At 37.6% G+C, this 21,677-nt stretch overlaps 1 protein-coding gene across 1 annotated transcript in view; it reads left to right on the top strand.

Moving 5' to 3' along the window:
* The window catches only part of GPR158 (G protein-coupled receptor 158), a 165,006-nt gene that overhangs the window by 78,183 nt on the left and 65,146 nt on the right, over positions 1-21,677 (top strand). Inside the window, exon 5 of the mRNA XM_015853313.2 lies at positions 12,504-12,572. Coding sequence (XP_015708799.1) covers positions 12,504-12,572 — 69 coding nt within the window. The remainder of the gene's footprint in view (positions 1-12,503; positions 12,573-21,677) is intronic.

Raw genomic sequence — 21,677 nt, 5'->3', positions numbered from 1 at the left:
GGAACAGGCTTAACTGAACCTCTCAGTGCTTTGGATAGATTAGAAAAGTGTGCTAGCAATTGGAGAGGAGTGTCTAAGTTAATAGGCTCCCCTTATTTCTTTGATTTTCAAAAGACTTTGATAGACTGTCTGAAGGGATCTTGCGGAACATTTCAGCTCTGTGGACTCAGGTCTATGTGGCTGTGTACAGAGGTACAAAACATTCTCTAAATCTTAACAATTAATAAAGAAATCGGCTCAAGATAAGCAGTAGCAAATGTTGTGTGCTATGCCATTACTATTGACTGGATAATACAAATATTGCTACTAAAATTAGGTCCAAAATATATAAAGCTAACCTAACAAAAATAGCTGGATGGGCAAGGACAGAAATTGCTGATGTTAAAACAAAAATTCTCAAAACTGAGAAGCTGAGCAATGATTTTAAAAGAAAAATTATCCACAAAATAGGAAAATTCATCTGTGTGAGTAGTGTTATGTGAACCAATGGAGAGCTCCAAAAGGGGGTGACCATCTGCAGTAATGATTAAATGCAGTGTGAGGGCAGCAGATCTAGACAGCACAAGGAAGAAATAAAATGCTTAAGAAATTCTTCTATTTCAAGGTTAGAGTAGGATTTCAAGGCGTAAAGATCTACTAAATCCTTGGAGGGGAAGCCAGCTTCCCATAATCAAGTTCTTCCAAAAGTACTGGACTATAGAAAGAAGACAAAGTGTTCATCAGCTGTCAAACTGTCTTCAAAAGTATTTGAAAGAAGAGCCAAAAATAACTGATGTTTGCATAGTAGTGTGCCCACTCAAACATGGGGCTATCAGGTAGAATACAGCTGCTGTGAGGAGTCATCATTGCCTTTAAAACTGGTCAGAACCTATACTGGCAAAGAGAACAGAGAGGCTGACCTCAGTCCTGGAGTGGCAGAGGCTAACTGCTGCTACATCTCCGGGCATGAAGGAGAGCTGAGAACGCTACACCAAATAGCCTTGGCTCACACTGGGTCTTTGCTGCCAACTCTCATCAGCTCAATACGAAAGGCCTCAGAGAAGATGCACTGAAGACAAGCTGCCATAATCTATTCTTCCCGCTTGCTGCTCTGCTGCTGATTTCTGTGTGGATAGGGGAACCATGGGAAGAAACCTTTTCTTGTTCTGTTCTTCCTACATTCCTAGCACATACGTGGATATAAAACCAGCATATTAAAATTTCCACAACTAGCACACCTGGAAAGGTTAATTTTGGATCTTAAAGATAATATATAATTGTTTAGAAGAGGATATTTGAAACAGCACTTTGGAATGATATTGTCACGTGGCATTAATGATAAAGGATAGCTGTAGATCACATTGAAATGAAGGGCTCTGCCCCATCCAAAACCATGTCCACTCCCAAATAGTAAAAATTTATAATTTAACCACTTTCTATTGTATCAATTTTAGTTTCCCATTTATGTGGACTCAAAAAATGAATTTCAGAAGTGCTTTTAATGGGAGGAGAAAAAAATGTGTAGCATTGATGAAGCACTGATCAAATGAAAACTTGCAGTTAACAGGACTATATAGCTAATAATCAACAAGCTTCAATAATTTTATCTGTCTTGAGGGAGCTGTTGCAAATAACAGAAACTGGCTGTCCATTATATCATTTTTACTCTTTGTTGAATACAGATTTCCAGTGGCTGGAGTTCAGGAGGACTAGATTTTATACTACTGCTTTGCTATTGTTCCCTCCAGTGTAAATCCTTTTAAATGTTCTGCTAAATATGATTTGAAAACTGTGAAGATAGGCCTTAAACAATGCCCTTTTAAACACTGCATGAAATGCCACAGAGATGGAAAGAGAACAAGTAAATGAATGCTGTAATTCCCCTTCCTAATACTAAGAAATCAAGAATTTCTTTTCCCCCTTACTGCAATTATGATAGGATGCAGTAATTCAGAGTGAGATAATCACAAGCTATTGATGTGTGATACATCCTTAAATATTAAAGCATGCTGGCTTTGCAAACATACCTTTTTCTCTAATGTAAAGCAACCAGTCCTTCCTCTTTTTTAACTCTACAGTGGCATCTTGATGTGCTTTTGCCTGGATGCCTTTCATCTCTGGTGCACATTCTGCTTTTTTCTCCCTAGACACCAATTTCTGACATTTCAGCTCAAGTGGAAACTTGATAGAGGGAAACGATGTTCTGCAGATGAGCAGCTGCCTTTGCATACTGTGCTGGTGGGCATACCTGACAGTTCTCAGCACATACAGATTCTATGCAGTGCTTTTTGCATTCTTTCTTTATTACATCCTTGAGTGAGAACCTACTTTCTTGTGATTTCTCAGGGAAGTTTATTGTAGTCTTGAGGTATTCAGCTCTAAAGGCATTGATGATATTATTTTCAAAATAGCTATGGCTTTTAGTGGAATTCTCATATCCTTTATTCATAAAACAGAAATCATAAAATGTCCTATCCTATTTTTCTGCACAGTTAAGATATGCCTGTAGGGATGCTGTACCTTTTTTAACTCTCACATAAATAATTGCAGAATGCCATATTGAAAAGATAAGCGTGCGAGCTGTTAGCCTGTGTTAGTTGAAAATCAGAAATGATGTACTGCCTGCTGGAGCTCCCAGAGACAGTGCATGTTGGCAGGCATGGCTGCAGTTGTTGTTGTTATTGCCCTGTTTGTTGAACGTTGTGTCATTCACTTCACAAACACAAAGGTTTCACATCTGTATCTATTTTGCACTCTAATGCGTGGTTGAGGGGAACTAAGTGCTTATGAATAGAAAAATGCACCTATTTCCACATTATGCACAGAAGGCTCCAGGTCAGACTGACATGTGATAAAAATAAAGATCTCTATATAAAAAGTATTATTGTTTTCAGTCCAAACTCCTAAGGAAGAGATAATGAGAAGAGGAATGCTCACCACAATTGCAGAGGCTGGAAGGGACCTCTGGGGATTATAAAGTCCAACCCCCCACTGAGGTAGATTCGTTACAGCAAGAACACATCCGGGCAGTTCAGGAATGCAACCAGTTATGTTTTGAGCATAGATTTTGTCTCCACAAGGTGAATTAGTATATCTCAGGGGCCATCCAGAAAGCATGGAAAATGTAGAGGGAGGTATGCTGCCTTTGAAATGGCAGGAATTGGCAGTGGAGTATGACACATTTGCTCCACTTTGGTTCTCTGATTGATCCCTGACTTACAGCTTCTTAGAGTTAATGTCTTGCTGTTTGTAACCTTGCAGTCTGAGAATCCTTGTTGGTTTCTGTTCCTCTCGTGTTCCTCAAAGCTCTGCAGCATAGATATCTGCTGTTCAAGTGAATGGAGCTGCTAAGCTTCACTTTACAAAGCAGGGTTCTGGCTGGGAAGATAGCTGTCACCAGAGGGAGGCAAGGCTGTAGTAGCCTTCAACGCTAATCTAAGTTTAATTGTATTACATAATGATTTCACTTTTAAAGTAAATGTAAATTAACTATAATTGAATCCTTGAATTTCAGAATGTATCTCCCAGCAACAACAAAAATTATACCATAAGATTATGTCACCAAAGCAGTTCTGGAGCTAGAAATTAAACTAAACGGAGCAAATTGCTAGGTCTTTTGTTCATCTGTCTGTGGTTCTTGATGACTCTTGCATATGTGCCCCTCTCAGGAAGCTGAGTAGACCGGATGGACTGTAGCAGAAGGATAATCTTTCACCACAGATTCTTTGATGGAATAACTTCAGGGTAGTTGCATTTATCTGAAATTTCATTTGGACTTGTGAACAGACATTTACGGATTTGCTGGGAGTGGACTTCCTGTTGTGTCAGCAGAGTAACTGTGACATTATTTATTTATCCTGCTATTTGTCTTGGAGTTATATGCTGCTGTGAACATTTCTTGTTCAATCAATAGCAATAGCAAAGTCCCTAGTGACATGTACAAAGACTCTGGCATGTCTTCTTTTCAAGAGCAGACCTCTGTCTGAGCTAGGACTTATTTTTGTTAGAGCCACCAAAGTGTAGGCTTAGAAGAACTATTCCAAGTAAGAGCCCGTCTTATAGAGGAGGGACTTTTCAACCTGAAAGTCTTGAAAGTTTAGTAGTGGAAATTACAGACTTCATGAGGCTTTTGTCTCCAGAAGAAAATCCTGTAAGGGATTCCTTGAGCATCCATGCCTTTGGCTGATAGACAGGGCAGAGGTTTGGAGACTATAGTTAACTGTAACCACCATAGATCATTCAGACTAATGCATATGCCTGTTCTTTATTCTGTTCATCATTACTTTATGTAAAAGCAGAATGTACAGAGATTTCAAGCAGTGTCTTTTCTTTAGGACTTCACTCTGTAAACACAGTCAGGTTGCTTTCTGCTTCCCCTATCCCTTCCCTCTATCTGGAATAAAATCTTCATGTTTTCCTCTGACAACTTCTCCTCAGTATCGGGATAACTGAAAAGAAACCTTGGTTTCCTCCCAGTTCCCTCAAAGATGTCCCAGGTACTGCTTCCTTAGTTACTGTAGCAGTTCTCTTGTTATCCGGCAGCTTGTTGGGCTCACTTTGCCTCCAGCAGTTTCTATCCTGCTGCTTTGCATTGTCCTCGCTGTATAACTTTGTGGGCAGCATAAACAAGCTCTTTATTTTCGAGATCCCCAATGAGCTTTCCCCTCTCTACTCATGCTCTTTATTTGATACAGAAGTGTTGAAGCCACTGTCCATCCTCATCTTGCCATATTATTTAAACACTGCTCCTTTGCCCCCCATGCTTTCCCCATGCCTGGCAGGGGCTTCATGAGAACATCCACTGCTCTCCACATCATGTGTTCAGATTCAGGGGCTTACAAAGTATGGCACTATGGGTGGAGCACTGATAGGCAAGGAGTACTGGCTGCTCATTACAGTAAGCGCTGTTGCCTTGTCCTTCCATTGTTCTTCCCATCTGTTCTTCCCCATCTTTGGTCCATTAGCTAAACTCTAATGTTGTGAATGAAAGACAGTCTTTCTTACCTTCTTGTGCAGACCCTACAATGACTTAAGGCTAATTTGAGGCTGTGTCTTTCTGCCACACAGTGGTAGGAAGTAAAATGAAATTATATAGAATCATATAGAATCATAGAATGGCTTGGGTTGGAAGGGATCTCTAACCCACCTGTATACATGCAGCAATATTTCCTTCAAGGGTAAGTGTGGTTTTATTTTCAGGAAAATATATAAACCCTGATCTCAGCTTTTTATTAATTTACTAATTTATTATAATGACCTTTGAAGAGATGAAAAATGTCTGCCTTTCTCAAATCCTGTCATAAGCTGTAAGTTTGGAACAGTTTAGCTATTTGGCTCTCATAAAGGGAAAGTGAAGAAAAATGAACTGGTGTTGGATTTAAAGCCTTCAGAATTGTGAGGGGTTTTTTTTTTGTTTTTTTTTTGTTTTTTTAAACTTTGAAATTAGTATAATGATCTTCATTTACAGTTCATTTGCCTTCTCAGTCATGTGAATAATGAGTTTTTTTCTCTTCATTAAATTTATTTTAACTCTTATTACATCATTCTCTGTTTCCTCTAAGATACTAAGCATTTTGAGCCTTGCAGTCAGGGTGCTTTTTCTCCTGTCATTTACCATAAACTATTTGTTCCTGTGATTGAGCTACGCTTTATACAGACTGTTTTAGTGAGCTATGGTATTGTGTCCTGTAATAGGCAATGCCATGTTGAGTAAGAAAACTGAAATGCAATTAATGTGTTCCAAAGCTATTTCTGAACTGAATCAGGAGAACATGCAGACTGAGCCTTACCTCCTGCTAGTGTATTACGGTGTTTTAATCCATGAGATCTCTGTAGATTCCATTGAACTCTTGCTGGTTACAAAAGCATCAATACTAACATGAACTGTATTTTTGAGGAGCACAATGTCATTTTGTCTTACTTCATTTTTGAATGAATTTAAGGCAGGCTATTTAGTGATCCGGTTTTTGATGATCATTATCTTACATTTTCAACTTTTAAATTAATGATAAGGATGTGAATAGACTGAAACAGAACTTGAACATTATTTACCTCTTTACTGATTTTCCTTTTTCTGCAGATTCATTATTGTTGGATCAGAACAAGGTATGCTGATCTAAGCTGAAGGAATTCCCGATCTTATAACAAAGATGTCCCAAGGACATTAATTATTTTCACTATGAAAATTATTTTCCAACAAATAATATTTTTTCAAGCTACCTGTATTGCCACTTATGTGCAGCAGAATTTATGCTTCAAAATGCAGAGCAATTTATCTTCATCGTAATATATTATAGCAGATTTCATTACTTGTATAACAGAAAGGATGAAGGACCACATGAATTGGAAAATAAAATATTTGGGGATTTCTTGGTTGCATGACATCCTGTGCACTTTTAATGAAATTGGTTTCTGATTGATGGCTGCTTGACCTTTTACTTTTCCTGTGTTTTTTTTTTTTCTTTCTTCCAAGTAAAAAGTAAATTTAATAATTATATTCTGTTTGGGTTCAGCTACAACTAGTAACAGAAAAAAAATGACCTTTGCATAAGTATTTTCAAAGAGTAGTGAAAAAACATGAGGATTGTGTTTATTTAATTTAAGAATACTGCACAAAGCTGCAAATGCCAGAAGATTCTGACAACTTGCCAGTATAGCTTGAGTGGAAAAATGTAACTGTGGGCCTATCTTTGGAAATTTGGCCTTTGCTGTGATATTTACTGTATTTGCAATCCATATTTTATTAGGAGACTATTTTTTCAAAGAGAACAATTATTAAAAGTGTTCATCAGTACGTAAAGGAGTTGAACAGGGCACAGAATTCACCCAATATTTTGCAGAGAAATTTTCAAAAGAGATGCAGCCATTTCTACCATGATGTGAAAAGCATTTTCTGTAGTTACTTGTGAATGATTTGCTTGAATTTTTTTAGACAACCAGCAATAATGAAATGAGGCTTGTTAAGGCAATTGAAAGTTGCCTTTTGCTGAGTAGCAGTTCTAATCACTGCTGAATTTATCACAAAGAAAACAAAAAATAGTGGTTTACTTTTCTGTTCAATTTGTTGACTAACTTTACACCCTGACATTTAGAGATTCAGTGCTAACTTTGGCTGCTGCATTTTCTGCATTACTTAGGACCGCTAAGAATTATAATGCAGAACCTTTTATGCCTTTTTATCCATTATTTTAGCTTTTTGCTTTGTTACACTTGATGCAACTTGGCCAGTTGAGCTTTTTTATTTGCTTGTTTTTTTGCTTTTGTCTTTAATTTCCCTTTTGCCAGTAATTGTTAAACATTTGTTTATGACCCTCTAGCAATACCCAAGAGGCACAAAGGACTTTACTGATGTGAACTGCTGCAGAAATCGTGTTACTTTATGAGATCTGGAGATAGGGGATTATTATTTATCTCAAAGATTACTGAAGTTCTCAATGTAGACTGAAGACTGAGCAAATTCAAAGGCATAGAACAGCCCTTGACCAATAATGTTTTTTGCAGCTCTGTTCAAGAAAACATACTCTGCTAAAACCTATTGGTAGGGGAGAAACAGAAAGGAATGCCTTGTCTGTGCTATCTGGGAGCTACCCGCGTGCTTGTTAGTTTCACCATCTGCAGTAAAACTCTTAAGAGGTAGACTTGCAGTAGTGTACATGGAACCTCAATCTTGTTATTTTTTTGTGCACTAATGAGTGTTTGTGATCTGCTGTATATTACCATAATGTGTTGGGATTTTACCCATTATTTTACTAAAAGCGTATGAAAAGAGTCTAATATATTCCACTTGAGCATGCTCTTTCTCTTTCATGGTTTCTTCTTCTGTGCAAGTCTTGAGTTTTCAAAGCATGTTTTAGCCCTGGTCCCGCTGGTTTTTGGTTTGTTTTTATTAATGTTTTTATTAATGAGAAAAACATATATGAGAAAGTTAAAAAGTAGCTGTATTTTTGTAATAAACAGTGAGTAAAGCTTTCTGTAAAAGAACTGCTCCACAATGACAGCTACGTTTAGTTCACAGGAAAACAGAAGTAATGTTGCAGACAAATCCTGAATCTCACATAGGGGTGATAACTAACCTCCAATCTGTGTGTGACCTGGAATGTATCTTGTTTTTGTGGATATTTGTGACTTTTTAAATGCTTTAAATCATCACTCATGTAATTTTGAGTGGATGCTGAAGGGCAAATGGTCAGTAGAATTTCACCTGTTTGTAGCTACGTCCCTGAATGCAAGAACTGTCAGTACTTCTTGTCTTGTCCTCTTGCAGCTGGAGAGCCAATCCATTCTGCAGTGGTTGTGTAATATGAGGGCATATAACCAGCTATGAGCCTGTGCTACTGCTCAAGTCACACTTAAACTCAGATTTTCTGCAAGCATCTCTTGAAATATTTAACATGCAGATTCAAAACGTATTACTGGGTGTAGTGTTTTTCTGTGTAGATCTAACATGGCATAGTGATTCAGAAGTTACGAAGCAGACCAACCAGGGGCCTCTATGTCCTCATGCCACTTTGTTGCTGGCTGGAATTTACTATCACTTACTTAACTCAATCTTGCATTTTTCTAGCTGGTTCTTTCGATAGCTTTACATGAAACAACTGATGGCTGTTTGCTTAGATATCTCACGTGGTCGAGATCTTGCATTAGATTTGCTGAAATTGTCTCACTGTTCATTGTAGAATTTGAGAATGGTGGCTGCTCTCTTAGAAACTCCATCTCACAATGAAAAAGCTGGTAGGAGCCAATGCATCCCTAGTTTGCACCTTTACTGTAATACATGCCATACTATTATAATTGCATCCTTCTTCTTTGATTCCCCCATTGCTGGATGAAGCCAAGATTGAAGATAATTCATAGCTCAGTCAGCCTCATTCAGCTTAAAATAACATCTTTTTTTTGATCATGAATATCTCAATTAAAGATCAAACAAATGTAAAGAATATGGAAAATGACTAAAGGTAAGTATAAAAGTTAGTGTGATGCTAGAAGCAGAATACATTGCAGAGTTACGTGTCAGCAACTGAGAAGGGGAAAAAACAGGAAGGACAAATTTTCTGATGCAAATAAATAAACATGGGAAATGAGCAAACAAGCTGAACAGCAAATAAACAAACTGTACAGAAGTTGAACAGGCAGAGAAACAAAAAACAACAGCAACAAACAACACAGCAAAATAAATGCCAACAAGGCAAATGCAAAACAAGGCAAAACAAACAAACAAGCAGCTGATAAGGAAGAGAAAAAGAAATGAAGCTGATGTTACGTGCAATAGGATGAAAATTCCTAAAGTGCCCTGATGTCTGGGAGGTTTTTAATTGTGCAGATGGAATAGGTGGAGAGCGAATGGTGGAGGTTGTGAAATGCCTTTTGGTTCTCTTCTTTAATTTGCTTTCTTTAAGGAATAAAAGTTGTTGTTTTTTTCCATGACTTCTGTGAGTGCACTTGCTGTTATGTACATCTTAGAGTGGTGCTGCCCACAGCCATGCTTTTGGTGCCAGTGCTTGCAAAGTTAATGGGGGCAAATTTTAGTCTTTTTTAAACTTTCTAATCTCTTCTTTTTTGTGTGCTGCACAGAAGTTTTATGTCTTGCTCATGCTGAAGTTGTACATTAATTAGAAATGCCAGCTAAACCATACTATCATTTATAATTTATAAAAATATGTGCAATTTATGTTCTACGTGCCATAGCAGCATGCATGATCTATGAGCCACTAGCATTCGAGCTGTAAAATAATTGAGAGTCACTTCTGAATTGAATAACCTGAAAATATTTTGTTTAATGGCTTCACAACTGACAACAAAACATTCACTTCCAGCTTTTTGATGTTATTTCAAAACAGAAGTGTCTGCAGAAAGCAATCTTGAAAAGTTGTCAAGATGTATTGATTTTTATTGTGCCATCTGAATAAGTTGAGTGCGTCTGAATACATAAATAAGAATACATAAGCAATTTTACTACAGCAGCCATAAAAGATCATACGGTCCTTTCAGCTCTTTGTTTATTGCTTTGAGATGCTTATAACAAATTTCTTGCAAATACAGAATCAGTGTGTTTTGTTTTGGGCATTTTTTGTCTGTTGGTATATATGCTTGGTGTAGGACCCAGTAGATGAAATGAGGCAGGGCATTGCTTCCACGTGGAGAAATGCATATGGGAGTGCTGGACCATTTTTCCATTAGCAGACTTGTGGCTGAGGCTCCCCATGTATCCAGATGACAGAAATAAATTACATGGAGTTCTTACTCAGTTGAATTTGATGTCACAGAACAGTTGAAATATGTGAGCCAAAAATTCCTGACACTGGCATTCAGTTTCCCACTGTCCAGCTCTTTGCATTTGTGACTTTGCTTACGCTTTATCCCATATCATAATATGTTCATTAAAAAGGGAAAAGAAAACACAATTCAGTTTAGTTTCTTGAAGCAAATGCCTTGAATTGCAGGAGCCCAATGATGAAAGTGTACATACAAACTCTGCTTATGGGTTGTTTTTCACATTTCAACAATTGCTATGGCAGGCATTGCATCCTGTTGGGAAATACAATTATAGTAGTTGAGCTGTTTGCTGGTACTCTGCTTTGTTTTGCTTCACTTTTTAAAGAAACATTTCATTGAAGCATGTAACTTCTAGGAAAATTTTGCCAGAAGTATTTATGTCTCAGATGCAAGGCGTAATTTTAGAGTGAGGTAACAGAATAGTTTTGTAATTGTTACTGTGAAGCTCACAATGTGAAAGTCCAAAGTAAAGACCCTCATGGAAAAATCAAAGAATTGGAAAAATCCAGAAAGGAAAACCCATAATAATGATTCTCAATTACATGAAAAATTCCTGTGAAAAATAAGGAAGTAACTTGTGTGTCCATGGCTGACAGAACAAGAAATAGTGAACTAAAGACACACTACAGGAAGTTTAAGAGCTATTAGGCAGAACTTTCTAATTGTGGGGAATAAAGAACAGGGAAGCATATGTGCAGATTTCTTTGTGATACAGAGGGGTACAATGTATTTGCATCAGAAATCAGGAAAACAGAACAAGGCACTGTTACTCAGAGGGGGTACAAAAATCTCTGTGGTCTCTTTTCTTTTTTATCTCAAGCACTGAATATCTGTACAAGTCTTATATTACAATGCCACAGAAGGAAAAACATCTTTAGTCTGTGCTGTTTCTAAGCCTTCTGAAAATAATTCATACGGTGTTTCCTAATGCAGAGTGCAAATGCAGTTCAGTGCTAATTTCATACAGAGCATGAACATCAGTACCCTAGAACACAGGGCATGGGTGATATGACAGAGTACCTTCAGAATAAGAACCTGTCCTGTTCCATGGGAGGATCACAGCTGAGCTGTATTCTGAAAGGAGCTGACTTAAAATGTTCCTTGCTTTCTGGCACTTGACCTGAATTTAACTCTCAGCAAGGTGGGAGATCAGAGCACTGATGTCTGTGCCAACGTGCAGGTGTTAGACAGCCTTCCTCATTAAATGTCACTGTTGCTAGAAATTAGGTAGCTGTGTAATTGCCTGATATTACCAAAGCTCTCTCAGAATATTCTCCTCATCCTTCATTATACGTTTGTTACATCATACCTGTAAAAGTCAAAAGATGCTGACCAGTCAAGAAAGTGAATGTGGAGATACGAAATCGGAGTTAGATCACTGAAAAGATCCATCTATGAAATTCCACCATTTTTGCAAGCAGAAACTGTACCCTGGGGGACCAAAAATGCATCTGTAAATCCATTCAGACAGAGATCATTTTTTAAATGATTGTCTTACTAATGAAAGATAAACTTCATCCATCCAAACTCAATAGAGTGATTACCACAGACCATTGATTCCAGTCCATGAGAGGATTTTATTATGTGAAATAAGGGGATTTTTCAAAAGATTTTTGGCAAAGCTTTTTTACTGTCCTTTCTGTGTTGCTTGCAGTTAGGAAAGCAGTGCATTAGATCTGAATAGTGGATGAAACACTGTCTCAGAGGAAGGGAAGAAATGGAAAGCAGTGTTGATGTTTTGTCTTTTAGATAAGGTACAGATGCACTACGCATAAATCATCAATGGAATAAGCTTTATATTAAAGAAAATAATTGATTTTTTAATTTTAAAATGGAATAAAACTATGATGGAGACTGCATTAGAATCAGTGAGGAAATGGCACTATATTTATTTTATTATCCTGACAAGTTAATGACTGAATATATACGTCTTTGTATAAAATTTCAGGAAAGATAAAGATGCTTTCAAAGAGCACAGTCTGTGTTCAGTAAAATTGTAGATTATTCATACATACTGTGGAAGCCAAGTCGTTAATATTAAATAGGCAGGTCAGAATGTTCAAAGGACTTCTTAACATTTAAATAGTGCAGAAAAAAAACCTGCAGTTAAATTCATATCTGTAATTCCCATGATTCACAGTTTCTCACAGCTGAGAGACATTGTAGCAGTTTCAAAATGTATCCATATAACACGCTGAACAGTTGAACTTAGGAATCTTCTAATATTTTGTATTTTTATTTCTTTTTCCTAGAGTATCAGAGCTTCAGGTCTGGTGCTGTTGGAAACCATTCTCTTTGGATCACTCCTTCTGTACTTTCCGGTAAGTCAAACTGCAACTTTTTAGAAAAGTGATGTCTTTATATTTGTCAGCAATTTAAGATAATGCTTGAATCATGTTGATGACAAAAGTGATGATCAAATCTATTTCTGTTATGACTAGCCTAATATGATTAATAAAGTTTGCTGTGAGTGACTTGAAGAGAAAGGATACTGTTAGGTGGAAGAGACGGCTGTCCATGACCTCTACATGCAGAGGGAAGGGAGAGAAAATACAGTGGAGCTGGGGGGGAGAATTAGCAGATTGAAGCTTCCCACAGCTTTTCACTTATGTTTAAATATTTCCTCCTTTTTTCACTGTAAGATGTACAGCAAATACAAAACAATGATTAGATGCTGTATGAGGAAAACCACTCTGTTGAAAAATCCCAATGAACCAGCTTCCCAGTTGGGATATAGATACCTGATGGAACCTTGTTTCTTTCTGCATCTCATATGATACAGAACTGTTCTCTGAGGACACATTCTGTTATATGATGAAAAGCAAAGGGTACAACCTGACTTCTCCATGACAGCAGTTTTGTGTTTCCACACTATTTGGTGGGACTCTTTTCCATACATTATCGGGTGATTATTCCTAAATTTTATCATTTTGATTTAAAGGCTTAAGTGGAGGGACTTAATGTGGTAATGAAGCTCATATAAATGATCAGGTGGAAATTAATCTATTTCACCATCTTCAACAATATGTTCAGTAAAAACAAAGAAAACTGGAGCTAATGTAGAAACACCAGGATTGCAATAGCACAGTTCCTCAATTCACTGTGGGTGTTTTCATGACTTTATGATCCAGGGCAAGAAAGTATAACAATAAATGTGTATGGTGTGAGGGCATATATAAAACATAACCTTAGAGGTCCACTATATCATCTTTAAGGAAGAAAAGATTGCATTACCACAAGCTGTGAGTTACGGGGTGTGGGTCCTTGAAATGGGAACTCTTGACATTTTGCTGTATGCGTATACTAAATGTTCTCACCTACTTCTTGTTCAGAAAAGGAGCACAGAGCAGAGCAAGATGGAGTGGGAAAGAAGACCTGAGCTTTAAACTGAGTCTTGTTTGTGCTTGTTTGGGAGTATTCTGTTTCTCTGTGATGTTGTTTAAAACATAATAACATGCACACAGAGGTAGAGTTGTTTTAGCTATGTGAATTGATCTTTATCTTATGATAGAGGAAAACGTGCTTTAAGACTATCTGGTTCAGCCTGAGTCACCAGTGTGCCCTGGCAGCCAAAGAACAAACTGCATTTTGGGGTGCATTATTCAAAGTGTGGCCAGCTGGTCAAAATAGGTAATTCTCCTCCTGTTATTTAGCACCAGTAGGGCTTGGAGCATTGTGTGCAGTTCTGGACTCTATAACATTATAACCACATTAAGATGCTTGAAAGCATTTAGAGGAGGGCACTAAAGCTAGTAACAGAGCTGGAAGGTATGTCTTGTGAGGAGGGTCTGAGGCCACTTCTTTCGGACTGGAGAAGAGGAGGCCAGGAGGCAACCTCCCTGCTCTCTGCAGGAGTCTGAGGAAGGGAAGCAGAAAGAGGTGCCAGCTTCTACTCCTCAGAACCAGTGGCAGGGTGGAAATGGCACAAAGCTGCACCAGGGGAGGGTTAGAGTGGACACTGGAAGAATTCCTTTATTCCGAGGGTGGTCAAACCCTGCAACAGGCTTTCCAGAGGTGGTTGATGTCCTTTGCCTGTCAATGATCAGGAGACATTTGGATAATGCCCTCAGTAATATGCTTTAACTTTTGGTTAGCCCTGAAGTGGTCAGGCAGTTGGACTCATTGATTTTTGGAGGTTCTTTCCAATTCAACTATTCTAATATAACAACCTAATTAGGCAGGTTCAGATAAATTTTCTGCAGCTATGATGAAATGCAATTTAAAATAGTAAGTGAAGTTCTTCAGTTTGGGCCAGACAGCACTGCAGTACGGTGTTCTCCTTTATAGTATTTTTTCCTATTTGTGTCATCTTTTCTTCTATTATGTTTTGGAAGGCAAAACTGAATGACTTAACTTTCACGCTCAGCTAAGTGCAGAGTTACAAAGCTTGCCTTAGTGCATCTACAATCTATAGGAATAAAATGTCAGAAATTTAATTCTAAAGGATATAAATTTACTTAGGATTCAATACAATATTACATTCTTATTTAAAAATTAAATATTCCCCTTAGACTTTCTCAACAATGTTCAAGTCTTTTGCATCTTTACATTCCACTCCCCGTGCTTTCCCAGATCCAGCTTTTTTTTGTATCCATTCACCCAGTCTGCCTTGGATTGTTCTGAGAGCCTTCAGCATACCAATTTTGCTGTGTCCAGAAAGACTTTATTGCATCTGTGACTTTCCCTACCCTCCAATTAAATGGAAACCAAAACCTACTTTGTTGCATCGCTTAATTTCTTCCACTAATTGTCATTGTTTTCATGTCTACATGCTGTAATCTATTCACAGTGTAGTGCCATTAATTGAAAAATAATATCACCAGCCAGCTGCCTTTGGGGAGAAAAACAGCTGTTATAATACCCTTCTAACCAAACAGAAAGAGCTAATGATGGTCTCCACCAAAATTTATTTTTCAGATTCTGCTATATTGATAACAACACACTGATCTTTCCTGAATTATAAAGAGGCAGAGGAGTATTGTCTATTAAAAATGCATAGTTTTTACACAGCAGTTACTGGACAGCTGTCATTTCTGAGGCTCTCAATTTATATGTTTTCTCCTGTTTTCATAGCATTATCTCTAATTTCCATTTACTTAGTCTTCCAATTATTGATAGACCTTCTCTAAAGGAATGCTGTGCTCTCTAGTTGATATTCCTTACATATCTTTGTTTTTAGATTTTGAAGAGAGGGCCAAAACGTGATTGGCTTTTCAAAGAGTCTCTTAAATCGTATATTTGGCATCTGAAGGGAGAACGCTTGTTACTTTCCTCTTCCAGAAATACTAACTGTAATGAAGCTTTATACCAGGCATGCCCAACCCACAGCCCAGCATAGTTCTTAACATGGCCACCCCCTGCCCAGTGCCATCACAGTGGCAGCTCTGCCCATCGAGCAGCCCAGCCCAGCATGCACCCATTGCTCAAAAATGACCAAATGCTGGTTTGTGATCAGAGCTGTTGGGGCTGAAACCCATGAGGACGGTGCAATGCAGTGCCCACTCAAGTTATTACAAATAATTTTAAGCATTTTGATACCTTGGCTAAACAGTCTTGTGAACAGCAAAATATATGCAGCCTTGCTTTCTGTTTTGAGAAAGAGATCTGACAGCAGTTTTCAAAATCGTGAAAAAAAATAATCCAATTTCAGTATCCCTCTCTTCACAGTCAGACCTTGTTCATGTCTGAACATAACTGAAACTCCAGGATGCACACTAAAAATTCATGCAATATTATGATAATTTCCAGAGCCAGTGGTAAAAATTAGAGAGCACCATGATGCGAAGAGACAGAGAATAATTTCTTCTTCGTGTTCTTCATATAGCAGAAAAGAGGGTTAAAATCAAGTGAAAATTATGTTAGACAGTGAGGCAGTTTTATAATAGTAGAATTAGTTACACTGTAAGATGGGTTAGTTGAAAGGCTGTGGAGCATTTTTTTAAGGCTGTTGGGATTTTTCCCTTCAATCTTCTCTTCTTTTGGCTCAAAACTTCTAAATTCTTTCTCTTTCCAGCTGCCATTGGTTTTCCAAAATATTCCAAAGCAATATTGTTCTCAGTTTATAGAAATAGTGATGCAGAGCTGCAGTGCATTGACTTGCTCTCATTAAGCAGTTCATTAAGTAGCCTGCAATAATCTCATAATGCTCAGACATCTTGTTGCATTGAGTAGGTATTAAGATCTGTTTCAGGAACTGTGTTAGTCCTTGTTTCACACTCAAGCTAGAATGACCTACCTTTTAGGGCTATGAGACCTAATAGAAAGTAGGGAGCAGCAGAATGTAGACGTGGACTGGGCTTTTTTCCCTTCAGTCTTCCACGTATATGTTAGCACAGGAGAAGTGAGCCTTAAATGCTGTGGTAGCTCCATTAGTCATAGCCCTGAGCAGAGCAGCAAGGACACTAGAGAGCTTGAATTTTGGCATTAATAAATGTGAAAATGAAGTAATATGTAATTCTTTTATGCATTTGTCCCTCAGGTATGCCTAGAATTGATGCATTGCAAGAGCCCAGCTACTGTTCATATGTTGATTTTCACTGAGGCCAACTGAAAGATGTTGCTTTTTCCAACACATTTATCAGTGCATGTACTCATATGCTGGACTGAATCTCAGACTTCAAGTCCCCTGTCATGCACCAGATGTTTTAGCTTGATTATTTTTCAGTGTATAGCTACATGCTCCTTAATTGTAAAGTAGTTTTAAAAACTCTTAACAACGAACATCATTTTCTTGTTGTTGTTTCACGTTAGCTGAAGAACAGGCCTGCATAGAATGGTATTCATGCCACTGGCAACCAAGGACAGCTCTCTCCTCTGAGATAGTAATCATAGATTTCTATAGTATTCTAGAAAAAGTTATTCCTGTTTTATTTAGATTATAGCAGTTTATATGTCCATCCAGAAGAAAAAGTAGGGTTCTTTATATATTTTACCAGGGTTTTATATATAAATTGCCTTGTTTGGGCAGAGAAGAAGGGGAACCAAGCAGAGGTTTATGCAACATTCTGTCTTTTTCAGTCAGTGTCATTGTCAGACAAATGCACTTTTTCAGGTTAACATGTGATAGCTTTTTTGTGGAGCTAACTGACTTTGAGTGCAAAAGCCCAGACTGAGATGGCACTATCTGCATATTAAAAGATTTTGCTTCAGATTACAGAAAACCCACACGTACCAAGAACATGTGTGTTCTTGCCCTGCATTTCACTAAGGAAAATGCATATGACTCTTTACTAGGGAATGCTAGGAAATTATATAGATGGAATTCAATGGGGAGAGTGTTGTGTATTTTGGGGTTTGTCCAGTCTTCAGACTCAAGGAGACTTCAAGAGAGCTGTAGTACAATGTCATCCTCAAAGCAGTTTCAGCAGTTTTAAAGGGCTTTATCCAAATAGGTCTTAAAAACATCCAAGGATGGAGATTATTTAACCAGGCAGCATTCAGCCTTATAGTAAATTCACTTGGTTGTAACTTTTGAATTGTGTGGTAAAATATGGGATGTCATTGGAAGATACAGTGGGTGTTATAAATGACAGACTGTAGTAGGTCAGTGAAGGCAGAGGTACTGACATTACCATTCTTTCATGTCATGAACTTCTGTGCTCATAATTGTACTGGCTGTGATACCAAGAGGAAGCATAGGCTTAACTTCCCACAGACCCAAAGGTGCAGTACAGGATTGCAGGAGGGCAGTGTTATCTTCACTACCTTGAAGGCTTTTTTGAGAACTGAATTTGAAGGACACATTTGTCACAGTCTAGGTTCATTGAACAGCCAAGTGTTTGTGTGCATGCAAAGGCTTGAGATCTAGATAGAAAAGGACAGTTGTTGGTGTCCTGAACCAACTGACACATTAGGTTTTCTTTGACCTTTGTATTTTAAATAACTCTTGCACTGCTAGATTTCAGGGACCTATGTGATTCAATCTTGTCAGCCCTTCATTCACTGGGAGTACTTTTGTGGTCAGGGCAGTATGGCCTTTCCTCTTTAATCACAGTGCCACTGTCACTTGCCATATAAATAGTGACTTGCATATGTAAAAATTTCTTAAGTTAATGTCTTCACTTCAAAGTGGTATTACAAAGACAGACCAGGACTGTGAAAAATTATGTACAGTATTTACCCGTGCCTTTTTTAGCTGGTATTAGTATAATCATGTGCACAGGTTGAAAATCTGCTGTATTGATCTCCAAAGTGAATGCACTGGGGAGTTTGGCTAACACTTGGGTGGGAGTCAACAGAGCCACAGGAAAGCACAAAAAATACTGAAGAATGCCTGGTAAATAAAAAACCTAATTAGTGAAAGACATCACTTGGCTCCTTGCTCCTCTTGAATTAGAATAGCGAAACAGGAAAAAATATTATTGCAGTGTTATGCTCTTTATTTTATTGATGGATCTTATGCCCTTTATTTTATTGATGGATCTCAGTAGCATATAGGCTAGAAATGATAGGAACATTTATCTCGGACAAATGTATTTTGATGACCATGCTCACCACTGGGTAAGTGCACTGCATCAATATGTGCAATGTTTAGTTTAAGATGCTCAAATTTTACTTTAGTGACTTAAGCGTATGAAAATATCAGTACACAAATAAAGGTTCTCATGTAATTAGTTGAAAATGCAAATATGACAGAACGCTTATGGAAAATATAATAAAAGTGATATACCACATTTTTACTGAACTGTAAAACTGAAAATGAGTTTATTATGGTAGAGAGGTACTGGGATTGAACTCTGCCAGAAGAGAAAATACTAAAGGTTGCAGTCAACGTTTGACATACTCTCAACAGGACACAGTCCTGACGTCAGTGATTTACCTTCACTAATTAGTTTAGCACCCAAGAGACTGCATGTTGGTGGGAGATTAATTTCAGTCATTCTTTTTCACTTACCAGAGTGTCTCTCAGTGTCTTTGCAATGAAAACCTGGTACCTGTTCACACTTATTTGTATTCTTCTACAAAATATCTTTTCTGAATGTTTATTCGTGCTTTCATGCCTAAGATCTAAGGAGCAGCAGCTGTGATCAAGTAAAAGGCCTGTGCATTGTCATTAAATTGTGCTGAGCCTCCTTAATTACATGGAAGCTAGACTCTGCTCATGCCTGTTTGCTAAGTTCAGAAGTGTTGTGATCTGCATGGGCAAGAACCCAAGGAAAATGAAAGAAGAGGCATTTCAGGTCTAAGGAAGACTTAGATAATCTGGTACTTGACAAACTATCTTATGTGAAATTGAGTGCAGTTATAAACCCATGCCCAGTGAAGTGGGCAGTGTGATAACCCACCATGCCTTGAACTGGAACATGAGATTGCGATATTAAATGTAAGAGAGAGACTAGGGTGCTATGTACAACTGAGTGATAAAAGACAACATTTTACCTATCCCATTCCGTGTCGTTTGATAGTGTACTCTGGGTCAATGTAAGGCAAAGGAAAAGGGCAAAGCAGCATCTCCATCTTGAAAGGTGTTCACTGTATTATAGAATATTACAGTAGCAGAAATGTGCATCTTAACTCGTTTTTCTCCTAGGTCCCTCTTCTTCAATGTATGAAGGTATTATGTAACTCCTAGCCATACTCGTGAGTTTGTCACATTATACAGGGCAATAATAGTTAAGGATTAGGGGAATTGAGAAATTCAACGCATTACAGTGAAGCAAGAAAAAAGTTGATGGTTTTTGAAGAGATTCTTAAGAAGGGAGATTTCGTCCATCAAGAATGGAGACTGCCCTTATTCAGTCATTCTTTGTGCTGAGAATCTTGAAGATACAGACAATGATGCAACAGTTTTTAATATCAACTGCCGGATACTGTTAAGCAGCACTCAGTATTCAGGCAAAACAATTTGATAACCAGTGAAATCTTTGCACAGAAAAGAATATTATAGAATTATAACAGTGTTAGTGGAAAGCTTTCACTACAGTGTAGAACTGTAATTAAACTTCTCATTTATAAACTCTGGGGTAAAAGATCAGTAGGATTAAAATCAATGCACCAAAACCATTTATCACCTGATGTAAATAAGAAATTAGTTTTTTACTTGTAGAGAACTGGAAATAAATAATATAAATAATTACAAGAACAGATACAAGTTTACAGTGTAAAATATAAGGTATGCTATAGAATGATGCAACCCCATCAGAAAGTACTAGTGAAGAAAATAAGCTTTATTTCCTCCAGCTATTATTGAGAGCTTTGCCAACATCAAAAAACAAAAAACAAAAGTTAGGGGTCAGGGTAGGGTTCATCATTAAACTGAACAGATCAATTTAAGAAAATGGAACAGTGAAAAGAATAGCTCCTGGGCCTGCCACACCGAGAAGGGAGAGGCTGGAATTCTATTCTTAGAACTAACGTTAGAACTGAGGATGGGATAGAAAATGTTCACAAAAAAAGAGAATTAGTTGTTGTAAGGAACTGCCTGTTGCTACATAATGCAAACCTTCTGAATCATTGCATGCTGCTGTATATGAGGACCCCATAGGAAAAAAAAGCACAATAGAATTTTCTATAAACAAAACTATTTGATTTCTAGATTCTCTGCATATGTGGGATGAAGCACAGATCTGCAAATATATGCAAGTTTTGAGGAAGCTATTAAGGAATGTTGTTTCCTCCAGAGCCAATATACAGCATACTAAACTCTTTGAAATCTGAATCTGAAGTAGACTTCATGTAGTGACCTGATATAGTTTGGTAAGATTTATATGTTATTGAGGGAAAAAAGATGCAAAGAAAGAAATATGTCAGTTCAATCAAAGTTGTCAGAAACAAACAGAAGGGTTTCAAAGATAAAATGTTTAAAGCAATTCCAAGGTAATATATATGAATAAAAAGAACATAAAAAATAAGAGGATAGAATGAGACTAATTTATCACACACAAAATTGCAAGTGGAAGAATACAACATTTTACCCAGTTCTCTCACAGTGTATCTTTAATCAGGTTTATATTAAATTATTTCAATCATACACAAGTTTCATTATTACTTGATGTTAATCTTTAAATGAGCCAGGGTGTTAAAACTCTTAGCCTTACTGCATGTTGTTCAATCAGTTAAAGCAATGAAATAAGGAGAAAGGATGATAGTGAGAAAACAGAATAGACAACTTCGCCTTTAAGAGTTAAAACACAACAGTCTAACACAGCAATAGGAAAATTAATCCAAAGTTGAGCATCTAAACAGTGCAGAAATGTATGGCAAATTGGTAATCACAGGCTGAACCTCTGATTAATCAGCTGAGGCAAGTGTCAGGTCAGCTGTGGGAGCACAGGTGAGAGTAATTTAGCTGTGTTCCTGGAAGGGGTGGAGCTTGACTCCACCTCCTCTAGACCTCATTTAAGGGCTGACCACTACTATGGCAGCATCTCTTGGAGATGCTCCTTGGTGGAAACTGCCTCAGTGGTTCCTAGCAGACTGAAGGCTTC

This window comes from Coturnix japonica, chromosome 2 (assembly GCF_001577835.2).
Source record: "Coturnix japonica isolate 7356 chromosome 2, Coturnix japonica 2.1, whole genome shotgun sequence".
In the NCBI taxonomy this organism is placed as follows: domain Eukaryota; kingdom Metazoa; phylum Chordata; class Aves; order Galliformes; family Phasianidae; genus Coturnix; species Coturnix japonica.
This window is presented reverse-complemented; position numbering and strand designations above follow the sequence as displayed.